The 18,396-nt window shown below is 39.1% G+C and overlaps 1 protein-coding gene across 4 annotated transcripts in view; it reads left to right on the plus strand.

The window, feature by feature from the left end:
* cenpf (centromere protein F) overlaps nucleotides 1-18,396 on the plus strand; it is a 61,127-nt gene that overhangs the window by 353 nt on the left and 42,378 nt on the right. For all 4 annotated transcript variants that reach the window (XR_009062843.1, XR_009062842.1, XM_057833101.1 and 1 more), the window contains exons 2-18: nucleotides 156-327; nucleotides 475-600; nucleotides 3,820-3,890; nucleotides 4,235-4,362; nucleotides 4,436-4,527; nucleotides 4,590-4,860; nucleotides 5,185-5,387; nucleotides 5,477-5,602; nucleotides 5,675-5,803; nucleotides 8,788-8,910; nucleotides 9,008-9,143; nucleotides 14,678-14,807; nucleotides 14,893-15,172; nucleotides 15,233-15,439; nucleotides 15,520-15,728; nucleotides 17,220-17,349; nucleotides 17,438-17,707. Coding sequence is in view for 2 of the 4 variants with exons in the window: in XM_057833101.1 (XP_057689084.1) it covers nucleotides 166-327; nucleotides 475-600; nucleotides 3,820-3,890; nucleotides 4,235-4,362; nucleotides 4,436-4,527; nucleotides 4,590-4,860; nucleotides 5,185-5,387; nucleotides 5,477-5,602; nucleotides 5,675-5,803; nucleotides 8,788-8,910; nucleotides 9,008-9,143; nucleotides 14,678-14,807; nucleotides 14,893-15,172; nucleotides 15,233-15,439; nucleotides 15,520-15,728; nucleotides 17,220-17,349; nucleotides 17,438-17,707 (2,793 nt within the window). In the remaining 2 variants the exon portion in view is untranslated. The remainder of the gene's footprint in view (nucleotides 1-155; nucleotides 328-474; nucleotides 601-3,819; nucleotides 3,891-4,234; nucleotides 4,363-4,435; nucleotides 4,528-4,589; nucleotides 4,861-5,184; nucleotides 5,388-5,476; nucleotides 5,603-5,674; nucleotides 5,804-8,787; nucleotides 8,911-9,007; nucleotides 9,144-14,677; nucleotides 14,808-14,892; nucleotides 15,173-15,232; nucleotides 15,440-15,519; nucleotides 15,729-17,219; nucleotides 17,350-17,437; nucleotides 17,708-18,396) is intronic.

Raw genomic sequence — 18,396 nt, forward strand, 5'->3', positions numbered from 1 at the left:
AAACATAGGACAATGTTCTGCTTTTCCGTCTCGTTTAATACGAGTGAACTCCAATGTAGAGCAAGAGTAAAAGCAGTAAGGCCCTAAAGGAAATACTAATTATTTTCTTCAAAATAACTTACTAAATATTTATCGTGTTTTGCACTGTTTGTTAGGTGAGTGACCATGAGCTGGGCGGTGGAGGAGTGGAAGGATGGACTTCCAGGGAAGGCCCTGCAGAAGATCCAAGAGATGGAAGTCCAGCTGGACAAATTGAAGAAGGAGAGAACTCAAAAACAGTTTCAACTTGACTCCCTGGAGGCTGCCCTGCAGAAGCAGAAACAAAAGGTCAAGAAGTTTTAACGGTTAAATTTTCAACAGTGAAGGGTTAAATAATGTCCAGTTTGGTTGGGGGAAATTGAAAGTGCCAGTCTCTACCATGCATACACGTGAGGGAGAAAAAACTAAATATTAACTTTTTTTTTTTTTTTGCAGGTGGACAGTGAACGCAATGAGGCATCTGCTTTGAAAAGAGAGAACCAGTCTTTAGTCGAGTCGTGTGACTCTGTAGAGAAAGCTCGACAAAAGGTTTTACATGATTTGGGGGTCAAAGAGCAGCAAGTAAGTTAAATATAAAAATCTTGTTGTCATGTATGCAGCTGATTCAGCTTTTATTCATTTGAATACAGCATTTGATTGTATTATCTGATTCAATTACAACTGTAATTGGAGTACAAACTGAACTGAATGTCTATTGCAGTGCTTCATAATTATTTTCTGTTACGCCCCCCCTCACGAAGATCGTCTGCCCAGCTCTCTTCCGCCACTATAAATAGTACCATTTGTTTCTAAAATTATTATTATATGTACACCTCTGCATAACATTGTTGTTTTTATATTATAGGGGAAAAGTAATATAAATTAGAATAAAGTATAACTTTATCAACATTGTTTTCTCTATAACAGAAAAGAGTTAACGCGCATCACTTTGCCTGAATTGAAAAAAAAAAAAAAAGTCACATCCAATTCCAAACTGGAAAAATACACTCAAGGTTTTTTTGACCATTTGATACTCACGAAGACATTATACAAAAGAATTTGACCGAAAAAAGAAAAATAGAACAAAAACGACAGTGTCATTGGACAGAGGGACCATTTTTATTTTTGCTGCTGGCAGTATCAGCTCCTTTGCTATGGTGTGGGGTTATTTTGCACTGAGCATGCTAACAGTGCATGCTGGTTTCCTGGTGTAACATTGACAAAGAGGAACGATTGTTGGCTATAGACCCTACTCACCTACGTCACAAAATGACGTGTCGCTGTATCCGGCCGCCATATTGTCCGTATTTTTTAGACCTATTCTCATTGTTTTCAATTAGTCGTGCAAGTTATAGAGCAATTCATGGAAGCCCTGGTGTTGTCTGACGCCGTAAACTCATTGGATGCGTTGCATAAAAGGCGTTATGTGGAAAAGCTTCAGTTTATCCATTCGCCAGATCCATATTTGATACCTAAATCGATGTTTTTCGACCCGCTGTCTTCGCCGTCTTTGCCTGACCCTGATATTTACAACTATCTTGTCCACACAAAATCAGCCTATTCTCACGAAAGTTTGAAAAACTTTAAGAGCTTGGAGGCTTATAAATGCTACGTTGCTGGTTGGGTGAAACAGGTCCTCGTACACGAAAATTCGGCAGGAATCTTGTGCTCGGGAAGGTGAGTTACGACATTTTCAATTCAAAATCTTTTGTTCTTGCTAACATCCACTGTCAAGTCTAATGTATTTCATGTCATTTGTCAATGGAGCTAGGGCTTTTAATGTTTATATGGTTTAGCGATAGCACTCTCACTACATACATATATAATATGTAATAGATATGAAGTGCGATAGCACTACTCCAGATTGTCCCTAGTTGAATTTATTTTTTGGCTTTTGACCTCAATAGTAAAATTGTAAATTAATTGTATGACAACTGTCTTATTATCCCCTTATAATTATATATTTTCAGGTAGTTCATTCACAACGTCTGAGTGTATGTTGTCAGTGATTAGCCTAGCAATGATCTTTATTGTGGTTGTCAGCCCAAAACCCTCTAAAAATATATTAAATGCATCTTACCAGATATAAAATGACTACTACATAATCTGTGGTAGTCGTTTGGAGCCCAGTTTTCTCGTCGAATTGCAGCAGTCAATCTCGCTCTCCTCTCTGGGTCTCTCGGAATACGGTAAAACTTCAAGTCTCTCCGTCTATCTTCTCTGTTTTTGCAACCGACCGCCACACACGACTTCACCATTTTGATTATTAATGTTAACGAGCAGAAAAACACGCCATCATAGGAGGAATTTACGAAGCGCTAATGCATTAACATGACGAGTATACAGACAACATGGCGCGGGGGCGTGGCTGTGACGTCATGTGAGTAGGGTCTATATTCGGCATGTTTTCTCTGAAAAACAATCAAGCGGCTTATCAATGTGATAGGAGTCTAATGTCTTGAAGTGACATCTTAATTGCGTACCGCAAGCAACACGTCACTTTTGCTCATTAATATTAATGACTTTTGCAATTGTGGCCAGGCGGGTCAACCTCCCGTTTGTCCCCAATAGTAACTGAGCTAAACTTACCAATTCTGTCCGAAAATGATGTCCCTGATGCCAAATTCACTGGTAAAAAACTGGAAGAACATACAAATGTTCAGTTAAAGAGATGACTTGAGTGTCGAGGGCAGAAAAAGAGCTTAGCCTTAACTTTTTTTATTGACACCTTTTTTTTACGCCACTGATAATGACATTCTCCTTTATCAACAATCAATCCTTTACCACCATATGCCCTGTCTTTCTTATATATTATATCCTCTGGTCGTCTTGCGTCTCTACTGTTTTTGGGGGCAATTTACATTGCTATTTTTGTGTAGCGATAATAACAAATCTTGATTTCATAATTTATTTACACTTCCCCCTTACTAAAGTTTTATTTATTTATTTATTTATTTATTTTTTAACAACAGAAAAGGTAACCGTGGCGGTCAAATACCATTTTAATTTTTTTCAGGTCATTCATTGTCAGACAGAAGCAGCACGGCAAAACGCCACGCTAAAAAATAAGTTAAAAATATCAAAATGGTTTGCCTCTTCGTCCTCTGAAGGACCATGCCCCCCAACAAAATTTTTACTGCATATGAAACGTGAATGGCTTCACCTTGCCGGCGTTAAACGTCCGCACAAGTTGATCCATTCTTCACATTTTTTTCTCTGAGTTTTTGGTTTCGGGAAACGTAGGAAGAAAACATCCTTAATGTGTCGTAATATCTAGAGTCGTTTCTACAAGTTCCGTATCAGCAGTGCTTGACCAGCATGTTCTTTTTTTAAAGATTACTGGAGAAAATAAGCAGAAATAACATGGTTTGTATGCGAGGGCATGTCGAAAATTTCCCACTGCGTTACGATGGTGACATCGCGGTTTAAAAATGGCATTCGTGCGGTACGCTATTGATTTGGCTTCCCACTGTGTGCTGCATTTTTAGACACAATAAACAGACTTGAGACGTCTTGCGTCATCTTCTACTGTATTTTTTGCTGTGTGCTCTTGTTTGGTTAAAAAATACTGCGGATACTCTGAAAATGAGAGCGCCATTGCCACCTACTGAGTGGTTGTGCAAGTACACTTTATTCTCATACAGCAAAAAAGCATTTTCCCCGAGGTCACATGTGCCACCCCCAGCATGGCAATGCGATCCCCTGAGGGGCCGCGCCCCACTATTTGAGAAGTACAGGTCTGGTGGAACACATCCAAAAAATGGAAATTTGACTTTTCTGAATTGCTTTGTTTGAAATAAGGTGAGATATCTGGAGGGCCAGCTCAACACTTGCAAGAAGACCATTGAGCGACTTGAGCAGGAGCTAAAAAAGTGAGTTTTGCTTTCTCGAGCTATTGTTGACTCAAGTGAGGCTATAGTGAATGTGTTCCTCAGATGCACCACTCCCACATGTGCAAGTGTTTAGTTCTTTTATAGTTTTTATTCTAGGGATGTCCCGGTTGTATATTTTTACATGTAAGTCAGATTAACTGTTGCATATTACCGATCTGATACATGATTTAAAAGTTTTTTTTTTTTTTTTTTTTTACTTCCAATTTGAAATTAAAAACTGTCTTTTCATGTGTCTAGACAGGTTCAAATTGCGAAATGAGTTCCTTGTGTTTCCGAAATATTTGGCCAATAGGGATAATTCTCATTTACATGTCGTCTTTCAGGTATAAAAATGAACTGGATCGTTCTCAGCCAGCGGGCTCGTCCTCCTTGTCGTGCTCTTCAGAGCTGCAGCCATTTGCTACTCCGCAAAAGACTTTCCTCACTCCAGTTTCAGTTTACAAACAGCAAGGTATCAAACTGTTATAAACATGACCAAAAAAATCTTGTGCATGCAAGTACACGTATCATCAATCAATCTACAGATAACAGATTGGAGGATCTTCAAGAAAAATACAACCAGGAAGTAGAAGACAGAAAAAGGCTGGAGAATGAGCTCGCAGCCCTGCAGGTCAAAGTGAGTATGTCAGTCACTGTCATCTAAGTATTGTGCATTTTGCTAACTTGTTCCATTTGCAGCTGTTGAATCAGTCGTCAAACAGCGTGAGCCACAAAGACATTGCCGCTCGCCAAGCCGGGTCTTCTATATTCCCGTGGCAACAGCAAGATCAGGGTCATGCTCGACAGTCTCAGGAAATCACACAAACGCCTCTTAAGAGGCGAGGTGCGTCATTTTGGGATGCTCACGAGGAAACGCCCATCAAACCCAGCCAGCGGATGAGCTGTACCAGAACGGCCCCGAGCCCCGGCGGATCCCAACAGATGGAGCAGTTAAAAATGCTAAATCAAGGTGACTGTGATAGATTTCCAATGATGTGGTTATTTTCATCCTTCTGCTCTGAATTTCAGTTAGTTTGCCAATCCATTTGAACTAGGAGGGTTAGCAGCGAATGGATTGGATGTCCATCGCTGTCGGAAGTTGTCACTGACGACAATAGACATCCAATCCATTTTGACTGGGATCTCTACGAAATGAGTTGGAACTCTGTGAGGGTCTTTGCGCAACTGTACAGTCACAACAATCTATCTACTTGCCAACCCTCCCAGTCTAAATGCATCGGACGTCTATCACTCATCGTGTTTTTTTTTTTTTTTTCTCTCTCTCGTCATTCAGAGCTGCGTGGTCGTGTGTCAGAACTGGAGAGGACCTTGTCCGGTCACGAGAGAGAACTTAGTAGCCAGACTACTAAGCTGCAGGACCTTCAAGTCCAGCTGTCCCAGGCTCGCAAAGACCTGACTGAACGGGACCGAGACTTGGCCAAGACGAGTCATGAGCTGCGTCAGACCACGGACAGACATCAGCAGCTTGAGGTCAAGGTTGGACGTGATTTTGATTTCTTTTTAATTTACTGCACTGTGTTTGATGGGGGGAAGCAATTCTAAAAGGTGCTTCTTCTTTTTCTAAGTGTTCTTCAGTGGAGCAGAAGCTGAAGCAAGTTACAGAAGAGATGAGCTGCCAGAGACACAATGCCGAGAGCTGCAGGCGAGCCCTGGAACAGAAAGTCAAAGACCAGGAAAGAGAGAGCCAGAAGGTAAAATAACACCCAACCTACTAAACGTGATGACATTTTAACATAAAATCAAATGTTTTCGACTGTGTGTAGGAGTTAGCCCAGCTGCAAAGATCCAATCAGACTTTACAGCAACAAATGGAGCAGACCAGGACTAAGTTAACACAAGAAATCCAACAGTCCAAAAAAGACAACAACATACTTCAGGCTGATTTCGAGAAGGTAACTCGGCTATATTTTATTTTACTGTCAGTTCCGTTTTAGGCATGTGCCGGTATGAGATTTTGATTATGATAAACTTTTAGCAAAAATACCGCGATTTCACAGTATTGCAATTATAACTCTGAAATGTGTTATTTTGAGATGTATGGGTTAAAAAAGGGGTCGGCAACCCAAAATGTTGAAAGAGCCATATTGGACCCCAAAAAAAAAAAAAAATGTAATTCATAAGCCGCAAAAAATTAAAAGCCTTAAAGAGCATACGACAGGAGAAAATAAAAAGTCTTAAATGGCATTATTATGTGAATTGGAATCATATTTTGAGACGATTCGACTATATAAAACAATTTAGCGAAGCGCAGATGACGAGAAATTAGTCCTTTAATCTGCCGTTTAGCCACGCCTACCATTATAGGGCTTTAGCGTCCCCAACAGGTGGATGACGTCAGCGGTAGACTGGGCTCATCGGTTTTACTATTCATCCCATTAAGGGGGAATTATTCAGAACGAGGAAAACGCGACGAAGAGAGCCGCAAAATGTCATTGTTTCAGTCTCTCTACTCCAATATTTTTACAGGATATTTTTTTTATCAAAGTATTTTTCCCCAATAGCTATATAAATGGCTTGAGAAGGACCAGTCAGCCCGTCGAGGGGGAACTATTCATAGCGAGGAAAACGCGACGAAGAGAGCTGGAAAATGTCATTGTTTCTGTCTCTTTACTTCAATATTTTTACAGAAAATTCTTTTTATCCAAGTATTTTCCCCAATTGCTAAATAAATGGCATGGTCATGACAAATAACAGTCTTGTGCTGAATGGAATATGAAATAATAAAAATGCATTTATTCAGGACGACATGGCAAAATTACTCCATAATGGTCAAAACTATCGACTTCACCTTTACTGTCGCACCTCCCGAACGATATTTTATGACACCTAAATCGGACATATGTCATTTCCCTTCCCCGGCTTCGGAGAATGTAAACAAACCAAAAGGCGTGACAGCTAGCCGACATGCTAACCCAAACCGAGTGATGTTTCAAAGTCTTCGAAGCGGAAAATAACACATAACTAGCCTGGATTTATTGACATGACGACTGGGTTGTCGATTGTCTTCGCGGATCAGCAAACCGCCCGGCGGAGAGCAATTTACAGTTCGTTCCCCGGAGGAGGGTGGCTGGAGTTGTTGTGCAGCTAACGTGCTGCTAATGTGCATGAGGACAGCTTTTTACATGCCTATCAATGATCAAACGTAAGTAGTCCTTTATTTAAAGAACGTTTGTAGTGTTTACTTTGTAATCGCTGTATTCGTATTTGACATAATACAAAACAAGATGTTTACTCACTTCCTCGTAAGTCCAATGGTCCCACAGTAAATATCCACGGTGAATGGGAACCTTTTGAAACTCCAAAAAGGCGCATATGCCTCTCCCTCATACAGAATGATTTTTCTGCAGCCGTTTGGCTGGCCTGACGCGAAAAATAAACGTATTAATCCGCAAAATCAGCCTAATCCTTCGTCCTCATACACAACAGTACGCTGTATAGTGAAGAGGATGTCTTCTACAGTACACGTCACAGCGCCCTCCTCCTCAATGCAAGACCGAAGCCAGAAGTCACTCATTTTCATGGCGCGGGATTCAAAAAACTAAATAAATATAGCGATCGCTTCCACACACATCCAAGCGGTCCATATCATTCAGGAGCAGAGGTTGCGCTAGACTTTTTCGTTGTCGGTCATTTTGACTGACAGTGTCATAAAAATCAGCTCATAATCTATTTTTACCCGTCACTTACATTTTTTAAAATGATAATAATGACATATTCAATAGTATTTAGTTTTCATTCATTTTTAATTAATATTCTGTCCGAACAAGCTTAATAAGAGGCAAACAGACAGCGGAGTGCACCAATCAGCGACGGGCAGACGTGCCGTTAGCAAAGCGACGAGGGCAGGACGAGGGACTTGCGCGCGGAAGTAAACATACGAGGAGAACGGAGTTTATTCAACATGGCTAGCGCGAGACAGACTGTTGTCAATGACTCGTGTCGATGTGTTTTAGCTCATTTAAAACTGAATTTACCGCGGATTGGAACATATTCTCGGCTCTCCCGTTCGCCATCCGTGTTGTTGTAGAGACGACTTTCGGCGCGCAAGAGTGACGTTGCTCGTGAAGAACACGTCACGCAAATAAACAAATATGATTTGTCGATTGATTTTGTACCTACTCGAGAGGCTGTGTCCCAGACTTTTCTCTCAGTGTTTGAAAAATACAGGGAGAACAGTCTGGCCGTGCCAGGCAAACACTCAGTTGCCTTGACATTTTTCCGAGTAAGGGCCAACGACGTCATGCATCAAGAGAGACAATAGCTAATTAATATGCTCACTCGGCACCCCGTGGTCTGGGGTGTGAATTGCAACCTGTCAAAATGACAGATGGACTTCAGTTTTTTCCGTCACCGTTTTAAAAAAACGGTCAACGACGGAAAATATTCGGTTAACGCCACCCCTGTTCAGGAGCATAAAACACCACGTGTATTATGAAATAAACATGCTTTTTCGTGTCACATGCACTTTAAATAACCTAATAATGAGGCAACACATGTTGTATGTATCTGTATTAGCTGTGGAAAGTGGAAAATGGAAAGTGCATAACATGCCCCTTATCTGGGCATGTCTTTGATTTTCTTTATGATCTTGGTTTTGTTTTTGAAGTCTGCTAACAGGTGTTCTGATATTTTGATGAATGTCTCCTTCATGTACTCACCATCTGTGAACGGTCTTCCACGCTTTGTTATCTCCCGGGTTGCAACAAAACATGCAGCAGTAGCGAAGTTTGGCGATGCAATCCACTTCTGAACTCTATTTTTGCGCTCCTCTAAGTTCTCATACTACGATAAACCTTGAAATGGATAACCGACACATGCCTATTTAGTTTGCAATCTTCAGCTTCATCTGTCAAATTATCGTCTTGCTGTTCTTCAGCTGTGTTCTCAGAAGAGTCAGCTGGAGAGGGAGCTAGAGGAGCAGAAACAGAAGCTACTGCGTTTACAGCAGAGCCAGCAGGCCAGCCAGATCAAAGAGGAGGACCTCCGCAAGAAACTAGAGGTGATTGATTTGAAATTTGATTTTTTTTATTTATTTTTTTTATAGTGTTTTTATTTTTTAATAACCTGTGAAAATCATCTCAATCATTTTTCTCCAGGAGCACCAGAGAGAGAAGAATAGCATCTCTGTCCAGTTGGACCAGAGCAACAGGCGCTTGTCACAACTGGAGGATGAGAAAAAGACCTCGGAACAAAGTGTCAAACGCACGCAAAGCCTTTTGGATGACATCAAAGGTAAATTGGCTCATTTTAGAGTTTCAATTAATCAACAATTCCGCAATATTGTTTCATGCTTTCATCTGATTTTTCTGAAATCTGTTAATCAGAATGGATTGATGAGGGTTATTTGGAAACATTTTCTTTAAATTATTGAGTTAATTTATTGCAAATAGAAGAGTTAAAGACGAAGAAATAATAACTTAATTACAATTTAATTTAAGTAATTAATTATTAGTTGTTGTTTTTTTATTTAACAATCAATAAAAATTAAATGCCATTTTATTTATTCATTTTTTATTATTATTATTTTTTGTGTGCATTTACCGTATTTTTCGGACTAGTCAAACCTGAGTATATAATAAGTCGCACCAGCCATAAAATGCCCAACGAAGAGGAAAAAAACATATTGAAGTCTCATTTTTGGGGGAAATTTACTTGATAAAATCCAACACATAGAACAGATATGTTATTTTGAAAGGCAATTTAAAATAAAAATACAATAGAGAACAACTTGCTGAATAAGTGTACAGTATGATAATGTTACATGATGCATGAACAACGAAATGCTAACGTGGCCGGTATGTTAACGTAACATGACTATTAAGAGTTATTCAGATAACCATAGCATAAAGAACATGCTAACAAGTTTACCAAACCATCAGTGCCAATCCAAAACACCAAAATAACACGTGAAATAGTGCTGCAACGATTAATCGATTGACTCGAGTATTTGATTAGAAAAAAAAAAATCGAATTAAATTTTGTTGCTTCGAGTATTCGTTTAATTAAAGTGGCGTTGTAATGGTTTATTTTGAAAGTGTTTGCATTTAGTTTTACTGATTAGTGACTACACTGCCCTCTGGTCTGCCTCTTTTCACATGGCTTAATCCAGCTGCTCCCTGTTAAGACCAACGTAAGCTAAGTTTTTGTTTGAGCTAATGTTTTTTAATGCATTCATAATTTAGTTTATAGGTATATTTAGCTGTTTTTTGTGGGAATATGTGTCTGAACCATTTGTTCGAAGCATTGTTTAAAAAAAAAAAAAACTTTAGCATTTTATAGCATTTAAGCTAGCTGACTTTTTCTATGTAAGTTAGCCAATTGTTCTTTTATTGTACATAGATCCTCATTTTAAAAAAAAAAAACAATTTGTAACGTTTGAGGCTCAGCTCAGGTATTTTAATTTTTCATGTTCCTTATCCAATTACTCGATTATTCGAACTAACTAGTCCACTGATTAAGCGACTACTAAAATATTCGATAGCTGCAGCCCTAATGTGAAATGATATAATTATGCGTTAATACCGTAATTTCCCGACTATAACGCACACTTTTTTCCCCCAAAATCAACTTGTAAAATCATGGTGCGCATTATAAACTGGTACATGGATGGAGACAGAAAAATATATATATTACTAGGGGTGTCAAACGATTAAAATTTTTTATTGAGTTAATTACAGCTTTAAAATTAATTAATCGTAATTAATCGCAATTCAAACCATCTATAAAATATGCCATATTTTTCTGTAAATGTTTGTTGAAATGGAAAGATAAGACACAAGATGGATATATACATTCAAAATACAGTACATAAGTACTGTATTTCTTTATTATAAAAATAAATCAACAAGATGGCATTACCATTATTAACATTCTGTTAAAGCGATCCATGGATAGAAAGACTTGTAGTTCTTAAAAGACAAGTTATAGATATTTTATCTCAAAACCCCTCATGTTTTCGTTTTAATAAAATTTGTAAAATTTTCAATCAAAAAATAAACTTGTAGCCCGCCATTGTTGATGTCAATAATTACTTACACAATGCTCATGGATGCTGAAGCCTATAAAATCAGTCGCACCCAAGCGCCAGCAGAGGGCGGCAAAACTCCGAAAAACACAACAAGTACATCTTTCACTGTGCTCTCATTTTAATCTGTTTGAGCGGGGCATTTGTGCGTTAATTGCATCAAATATTTTAACGGGATTAATTTAAAAAAATTAATTACCGCTCGTTAACGCGATATTTTGACAGCCCTATATATTACATATATAAACCTTTTTTTTTTTTTTTATTTATTTATTTATTTTTATTGACACGGCCACGTTGTGTTAAAGAAACGTATGCAGCGACCCGTTGCCGACCATTACGGTACGTGTCGTCACCCTTTTGTTTCGGTAATACTTCAACCTAATCGGCCAAATGGTTTCGTCTGTGTTAAATTCTGCTTTTTTCACTCTTCATAAAGCACAGAATTTAGTTTCTTGAACTCATTTGAGTCAACGTATATTGCAGCTCCGCAACTCGGACCCTAACAAACGTAAGCACACAGACTTCCTGTGTCCGTCAACTATATCTATCACTCGGGAAACTCAAACCCAAATAACAGTAGTTCCTATTGTTACTGTCGTGTTGACAGCGATGAACTCTCACGAATTTCTGACTTACGTTCTCACTTTCATTTTACCGTATCAATCCATGGAAGAAACGTTTATTCATCATGATGAAACAAGCAAGTTATACAGCAGCCTTTAAAAGAAAAGTCACATCTGTTTTGTTTTCTCCTAGATTCTGGTAAGTTGGAGAAGTTGTCAAATCATATTATTACCGTAAATATTGTCAGTTTATGGTAATGTTTTGAACTACCAATGTGCTATGCTTGTGCTGTCTGTGTTTCACCAGTCAGTAAGATGACATTGCTGTATCTGTACACGAGCTCTATTTTCTTGTATTCTTCTATTTATTTGTGCTACAATTAGGGTGCGCGTTATAAACGGTTACAATAATTTTCCCTAGATTTTACAAGTAAATTTGGGGTGCGCATTATACACGGGTGCGCGTTATATTTGGGAAATTACGGTAATTTCACACAAGTTGCTCCAGGGTATAGGTCGCACCCCCAGACAAACTATGGAAAAAAACAACAAAAAAAACTTATCGTCCAAAATAAACGGTACACACTTTTTAATAAATTGGATAACTTTTGATTCATCAATAATAAATGATTACTTAAAAAGGAGAGTAATCATCTTAAATAAAATGGAATGACAAAATCTGAAATTGGAAAAAAAAATGTTTTTTGTTAATTGAAATAAAACCAATTACAGGCATGAAAGTCTCTCACCTTTCGGCGAAATTCGCTGTTTTGAAGTCAAAAAGGGTGACCTACGTGAATTGTGTAGATCCGAGGAGAAACTTTTTTAAGGGGGGGGTGTCGGGAGATTTTTTATTTATTTATTTATTTTTATGTCGGACGCTTTGTATGCAAGCGGGGAAAGCGGCACTAAGCCCCAAAAGCGCACCAGAGGGGCGAAAACATTGACTTATTTCAACGAAACAAAGGAGGGTACACTGTTTTGTCCTGTCTCTTCAATGCCAAGCTTGGCTGCACGTCGGCCGTGAATGAACACCTAAAGCGCCGTCACCCAGTTGTAATTATGGAAGACGACAGGACAGATCGTAAGTCCATCTAACTAGTATGTTTTATTGAAGTTACTAAACCTGTCGAGATATGCAATAAGTCCATATACCGCACGGTAAATAAAAATGAGGGCGGTAATTTTCATGGCTGCGTTTTATTGCAGCGCATGCTAGAGCTGGGCGGTAAACCGAAAATTTACCGTCACCGAAATTCTTCACGATGACCGACGTAATTTTGACCATGTCGGTAAATTCGGTAAATTAATAAAACAAGAAAATAGTCTTTTCATCCCGCTTTGACTCTGTGTTGTCCGCCTATGTTCATTCCCCTTTAAGAAAGCAGTGAATGTACTCACGTAGGGAGTCACGTGATCATCAGGAAGCCAATCAAACAGAAGCCCGGCAAGCTAACGCTAGCAGCTAATGCTACAAGCAAAACGTGATGGAGTGTGGCTTAAGGGAGGTTCGCCAAACTTTCACCCGACATTTAATAGACTCTTGGTGGCATCCAGACGGGCTTTCACCCGCTGTACTCCCTTGTTCTCACGATTTCCGGAGATGGTGCTTTCATTGCTTTCTACTGGTAGCCAGGCCACAGGCTAACGCTAGCGGCCGCTAGCGGCTAACGCTACAAATGAACGTGATGGAGTCGGATAGCGGCTCTAACCTTGTCAAAACGGCTGAACTTAATCAGTGGATTGTGCACGGACTGCATCTAGCAATTACTATGTCGCGTTATTTTGTATCTGACTGTGTGTGATTTCTCTGATAGCTTTTGTGATGGTAAAGCATTCAGCATTAAGCACAATCCAACGGTGAAACTTGTAATATGACCGAGAAATGGCCCCAGCTATTTTTCTGTATGTGCTTAATTCTGTGTCATTATTGCTATCATAAAATCTTAAGTGTTTCATTTGCAGAAGATCAATATAGCTTTAATGTGTGTCTGTCTGTCTGTTTGGGGGTTCATGTATGCCTGCATTTATTAAAAAATGCACTTGGGGGGGGCTGAAACCATAAAGTAAACACTTGTATTGAATAATTATGTCACAGCAGCCATTAACAATAAATTGTCTTTTTGAAGTGTACTGTTCAAGCTGCAAGTCATTTGTGGTACAATGACATGTTTGCACAGGCATATTGATTTTGACAATGTAGATTGTTCAAGCCATACACGCTGTTATAAATGCTCATACTTGAATTCTTATTGTTTACAATACATTTTTATAAACCTAATGTCTAGACTGCATGTACAATTGTTAAATATATCAAATTGAATGCTGGTAACTAAATCAACAAGAAACTGTTAATCTGTATTTCATGCATTGATTCAGATTTTCAAATTATACAACAGTCCGCTTGGGCGACTTTATCGTCATTTATCGTTATCGAGGTAAATCTGCTCCATTTATCGTGATACGTATTTAAGGCCATATCGCCCACCCCTAGCGCATGCATACATTTGTGCGTACGTGCTGATGGCATATGAGACAACAGTTCCTTTCATAGATGTTTATTGGTCATCAACACGCTGTAGAATTAAAGCTCAGACATACAAAATAAGGAAACACATCTATATTAAACACTTTAAACGTTAGCATTGCTATATTGAGGGTAATGGGGAAAAAAGACAACCTACGATAGCCTGCTATAAAACATTGGCAGTCTTCTCCAAAACACAAACTTGCGGTTAAAAGGTGACACTTCAAAAATGAAAAATTGCTGGTTAACAGCAGTTGCAAACAAAAAAAATGATTACTGACACCACATGCAATGACCAAAAAAATAGCTTTTTTTTTTTTTTTTTTTTTTTTTTTTTTTTTTTTTTTTTGTGGAATGTAAAGCTTACGGTTAGCGGTTTAGCGAGCGTACTTCCGGTGAACATTTCAAAATAAAAGCACGTCATATTGGTCATATAAATAACGATTTCAGGAGTTAATCCCACTTACTTTACAATTCAGATTCTACACGAAGCAGGGGTTAATTTGACTCAAAACTCAAAAGGATAATTTCAAGGAAGAAAAAAAAAACGAAATAAAACTGACCCTTTAATAAAAATAAAAATCCAGAAATAACTGCTCGGTTACTGCAGACATTTTTCGTACACCTCTAATTGTATTTGGTTCCTCAGCAAAATGTGAAAGTCAACAAGAAGAGCTGAAGAGAATTAAGCTCAAACTGGAGCAGCAATCTCAAGCGTCTACAACGGAGCTGGAAAACCTACGGAAGACGCTGTCTGACGCCGAGACCAAAACTGAACGGTAGACATTGCAAGGGGGAAAAAAACATCAATCCTACTCCCCTCTTTGATGAAAGGTAATAAACTTGGTTGTTATTGCACTTTAGGTCCCAGAAGGAATTGCAGAAACATAAGCAAGAGGCGGAGCAATTGAACAACAAGTTAACAGAGGCTACGAAAGAAAGTCAAGAGTTGAAAAAAAGCCTCAGTGCGAGTCATGATGAGTGCAAGCAGATGACACAAAAGCATGAAACTCTGCTGGAATGGAAGAATGAGAAAGATACTCTGATCAACAATGCAGAAGCCATGCAAAAGGAACTCGTTGACAAAATCACCTCGTTAGAAAAGAGTCTGAGCTCACAGAAGGAAGCTAATGAAGAATTGAAGGTAAAGCGTGGCACGGCCGTCTAACTTTTTGTCAAATATTGAATCTGCTGTATTCTACAGCAACAGCTGAGGCATGCAGAAGAGGAACAAGCCAAGCTGTTGGCACACATCGATAGCCTGAAGGGAGAACTACTCATCAGGAGTACAGAGCTCTTGGAGAGGGAGCATCAGTACAAGCAGCTTCAAGCTAAATCCTCCGAAGCTGAACAAAAACACATCAAAGATCTGGAAAACGTTGCCGCACGGGTGACACAGCTAGAAACACAGGCAAGATTTTGTGCTTATTTCTAATCAGAAACTTTCTCACTGAAACGCTAAGCTAGCCACTAATCACTGGATTTGAACAGATCAAAGATCTGGAGTCACAGCTGAAAAGAGAAATTGGCCGAGCGGAGCTAGCTGAGAAAAGTGTCACTCAGCTGCAGGACGAGCAACGCACGGCCTCCGACCTAGTGCGCTCCAAAGAACAGCTGATTGAACTCGGCCAAGCTGAACTACAGCAGTTGAGGGAGTCTCTCACTCAGGCCAATGCGGAGCAGCAAGAGAGAAATTTAAGGTAAGTGATAAGCCTGACAACCTTTATTACCCATCCAAAGCAATGACTGTTCAATTACTACTACATGTAGTCCCTGGGTTACGACCCGACTTAAGTGATTTCGACTTTACGACATTTTAAAAAATAGATTTTATTTATTTATTTATTTATTTTAGTCGCGTAACAGTAATATCATGGCTTTCAGATGTACAGAGAATTACCCGGGTTGGACACTTTCAGACTTGTGCCGTGTTGACGACTCAATGCTCTCTGTGCGGGGATGACAGGGGACAGCATTTTATCACCCGGACATTACGTCATTTTTGGTTGGCATCGGCAACAAAATAAACTACACATTTCCAAAGATGGACGATGGACCGTCTCTTCCACAGCTCTAAGACCCTGTATCAATTTAATTTCGTTATGTGTACAGTTTACTCGCGCCATTTCCAGTTTACTCTGTTCATAATTTTGGTGTTTGTTTACCCCTTTTCGTTTTACTGCAAAGAAAGAGGAAATGACGTCCGGCCCGCCATGATATATATACACGTATATATATATATATCATCCTTCGCACTGTGACCCAGGAATTAACCAGCTGCCTTTTTACATGCCGCGTCCTGGTTAAGTCTCAGACTTCATACAAGGACGCAACCTGGTTAATGTGACCCGGGAATGACCCGGGAAACTGCTTTCAGACATAAGGGCTACCTGTTCAAATCCTGGGGCTTAACTGGAGTTAGGCGTACGTCTAAAAGGGGGTAGTGTCTCGGCCAGCCTCAGCATTGATGGAAAGTACAATATCTTATTTTTTACTTTATTGATGTTTTTGGAAAATTATTTTGAGATTTGGGGGAATTTAAAGGGTTAATTCCGATTCACGCGGAAAGCCATTCGTAACCCAGGGACTACCTCTATTTGTGTACTCATTGGCTGCCATTGACAGCGATAAACGTCCAATCCATTGCAACTGAGAAGACTGTCAGTCAATAAATGAATGACACACAGATTTATCTCAAGAAACAGTTCTGCAATGCATTTGTAATGGGTGCCATTTGTGTGCAAATTTTCTATATTAATGGTCGGGCCTCCTCCTGTTTCAATTTGGACTCATTAATATACAACCATTTTTCTTTTGCATACTTAAACTCTCAATAGTCAGCAATGGGAGTTTCCTTTTCTTTAGATTGAAATGTAATTCTGTACATGGTCAGCACTTGTTAAAATCAGAATTGCATTGTTCATTTTCTCGATTTGAGTGCAGTAAGCCTTCATTGTAGCATACATTTCTGCTACACCATTGGGCTATTGTTGCCTAGCAACCTTTGGCTTTTGATGTGACTTAAGTAGTTAACAAACTTAGATGTGAACAATATAATGTAGGAGAAATGAGAACAATTAAGAAAGACACACTCGTGGTTAGTGTGTTTTTTTGGGGGGGTGGGGGGCACAAGTCTTTACAGCCAAAAAAATGAATGATTGTAACACAGTTCATCACATTTTGTTTCACAGATTTTCAGAGGAAAAGGCAGCTGTATTGAGACAGTCTGAGGAAACCATTGCGGTCAAGGCAGAGGAGGTGACACAAATCAAGCTCCAGTTGGAAGAAACTCAAAAAGAGCTCCAAATCAGCAACAAGCAGGTGCGTTTTGTAATTGTTACAACAATTTTGTGTTTTTTGACTTGCGCTACATTTCATATCTTGCTAATTTCACCTTGACGTGTTTTAGATCAGCATTCTTGATGAGTTGGTGATTGAATGTGAAGCTGAGCAGAAGGAACAAAACAAAAAGATGTCCCAGCGTGAGGAAGAACATAAAACGCTGGTTGCGGAGAAGGCACACAAGCTGCAACAGCTCGAGAAAGAGCTGAAGGAGGTCTGTGCCCAAGTGACAGAGAAAGAGAGGCTGCTCGGGGAAGACGAGGCTCGGCTTTTGTCTCTGGAGAAACAAAATGAAGACCTGGAGAGTGCCCTTCAACAGAGAGTGAAAGAAATGAAGGTGAATTCTCATTACACAGACTACAATTTCCACATTATAGAGTGTGCCTGACTATAAGCCACACCACCCAAATTTGACAACATTTGAGAAAAGAAATATACATTTAGAAACTGCAAGTATCTACGTTTTAATAGGTATGTGCCGGTATGAGATTCTGACGGTATGAAAACCTTAAGTAAAAATATTACAGTATTGCAATTACAGCTCTAAAATGCGTTACTTTGAGACATCTTGGTTAAAAAAAAAACTCATTTTGTATTGAACAGGATTTTTATTTTTCAGAACATATTATCAAATTAGAACATAAGTATAACGTTAAGTTAAAATACATTAAAAAAAATAACCGAAATATTCTAAATAAAATTGAAATAAATATCGTCCCTTAGGTGAGCGTAAACCCACAGCCACAGCTCAACATTATTACCATCAGAACAGAAATAATTGAATTATTATTTTAGACGGTTGCCAGAAAGAAAAAAACACATGATTTACCACCGCTAGATACACGAAACACGCAGGAGTAACTAGTGGCAAACGTTCACGATGGTGTTTACTAACCTTTAATACAAAATAAATACGAAGTCATATTGGAGATATTGCCTCCTCAGCAGCCACCCTCCGCAAACATGTTTTACATGTCAGTGTGCCCTCCTCTATTAAGCCACGGCCGTCTGTAAATTTTCTGTAGC

Source organism: Corythoichthys intestinalis, chromosome 1 (genome assembly GCF_030265065.1).
Source record: "Corythoichthys intestinalis isolate RoL2023-P3 chromosome 1, ASM3026506v1, whole genome shotgun sequence".
Lineage (NCBI taxonomy): Eukaryota > Metazoa > Chordata > Actinopteri > Syngnathiformes > Syngnathidae > Corythoichthys > Corythoichthys intestinalis.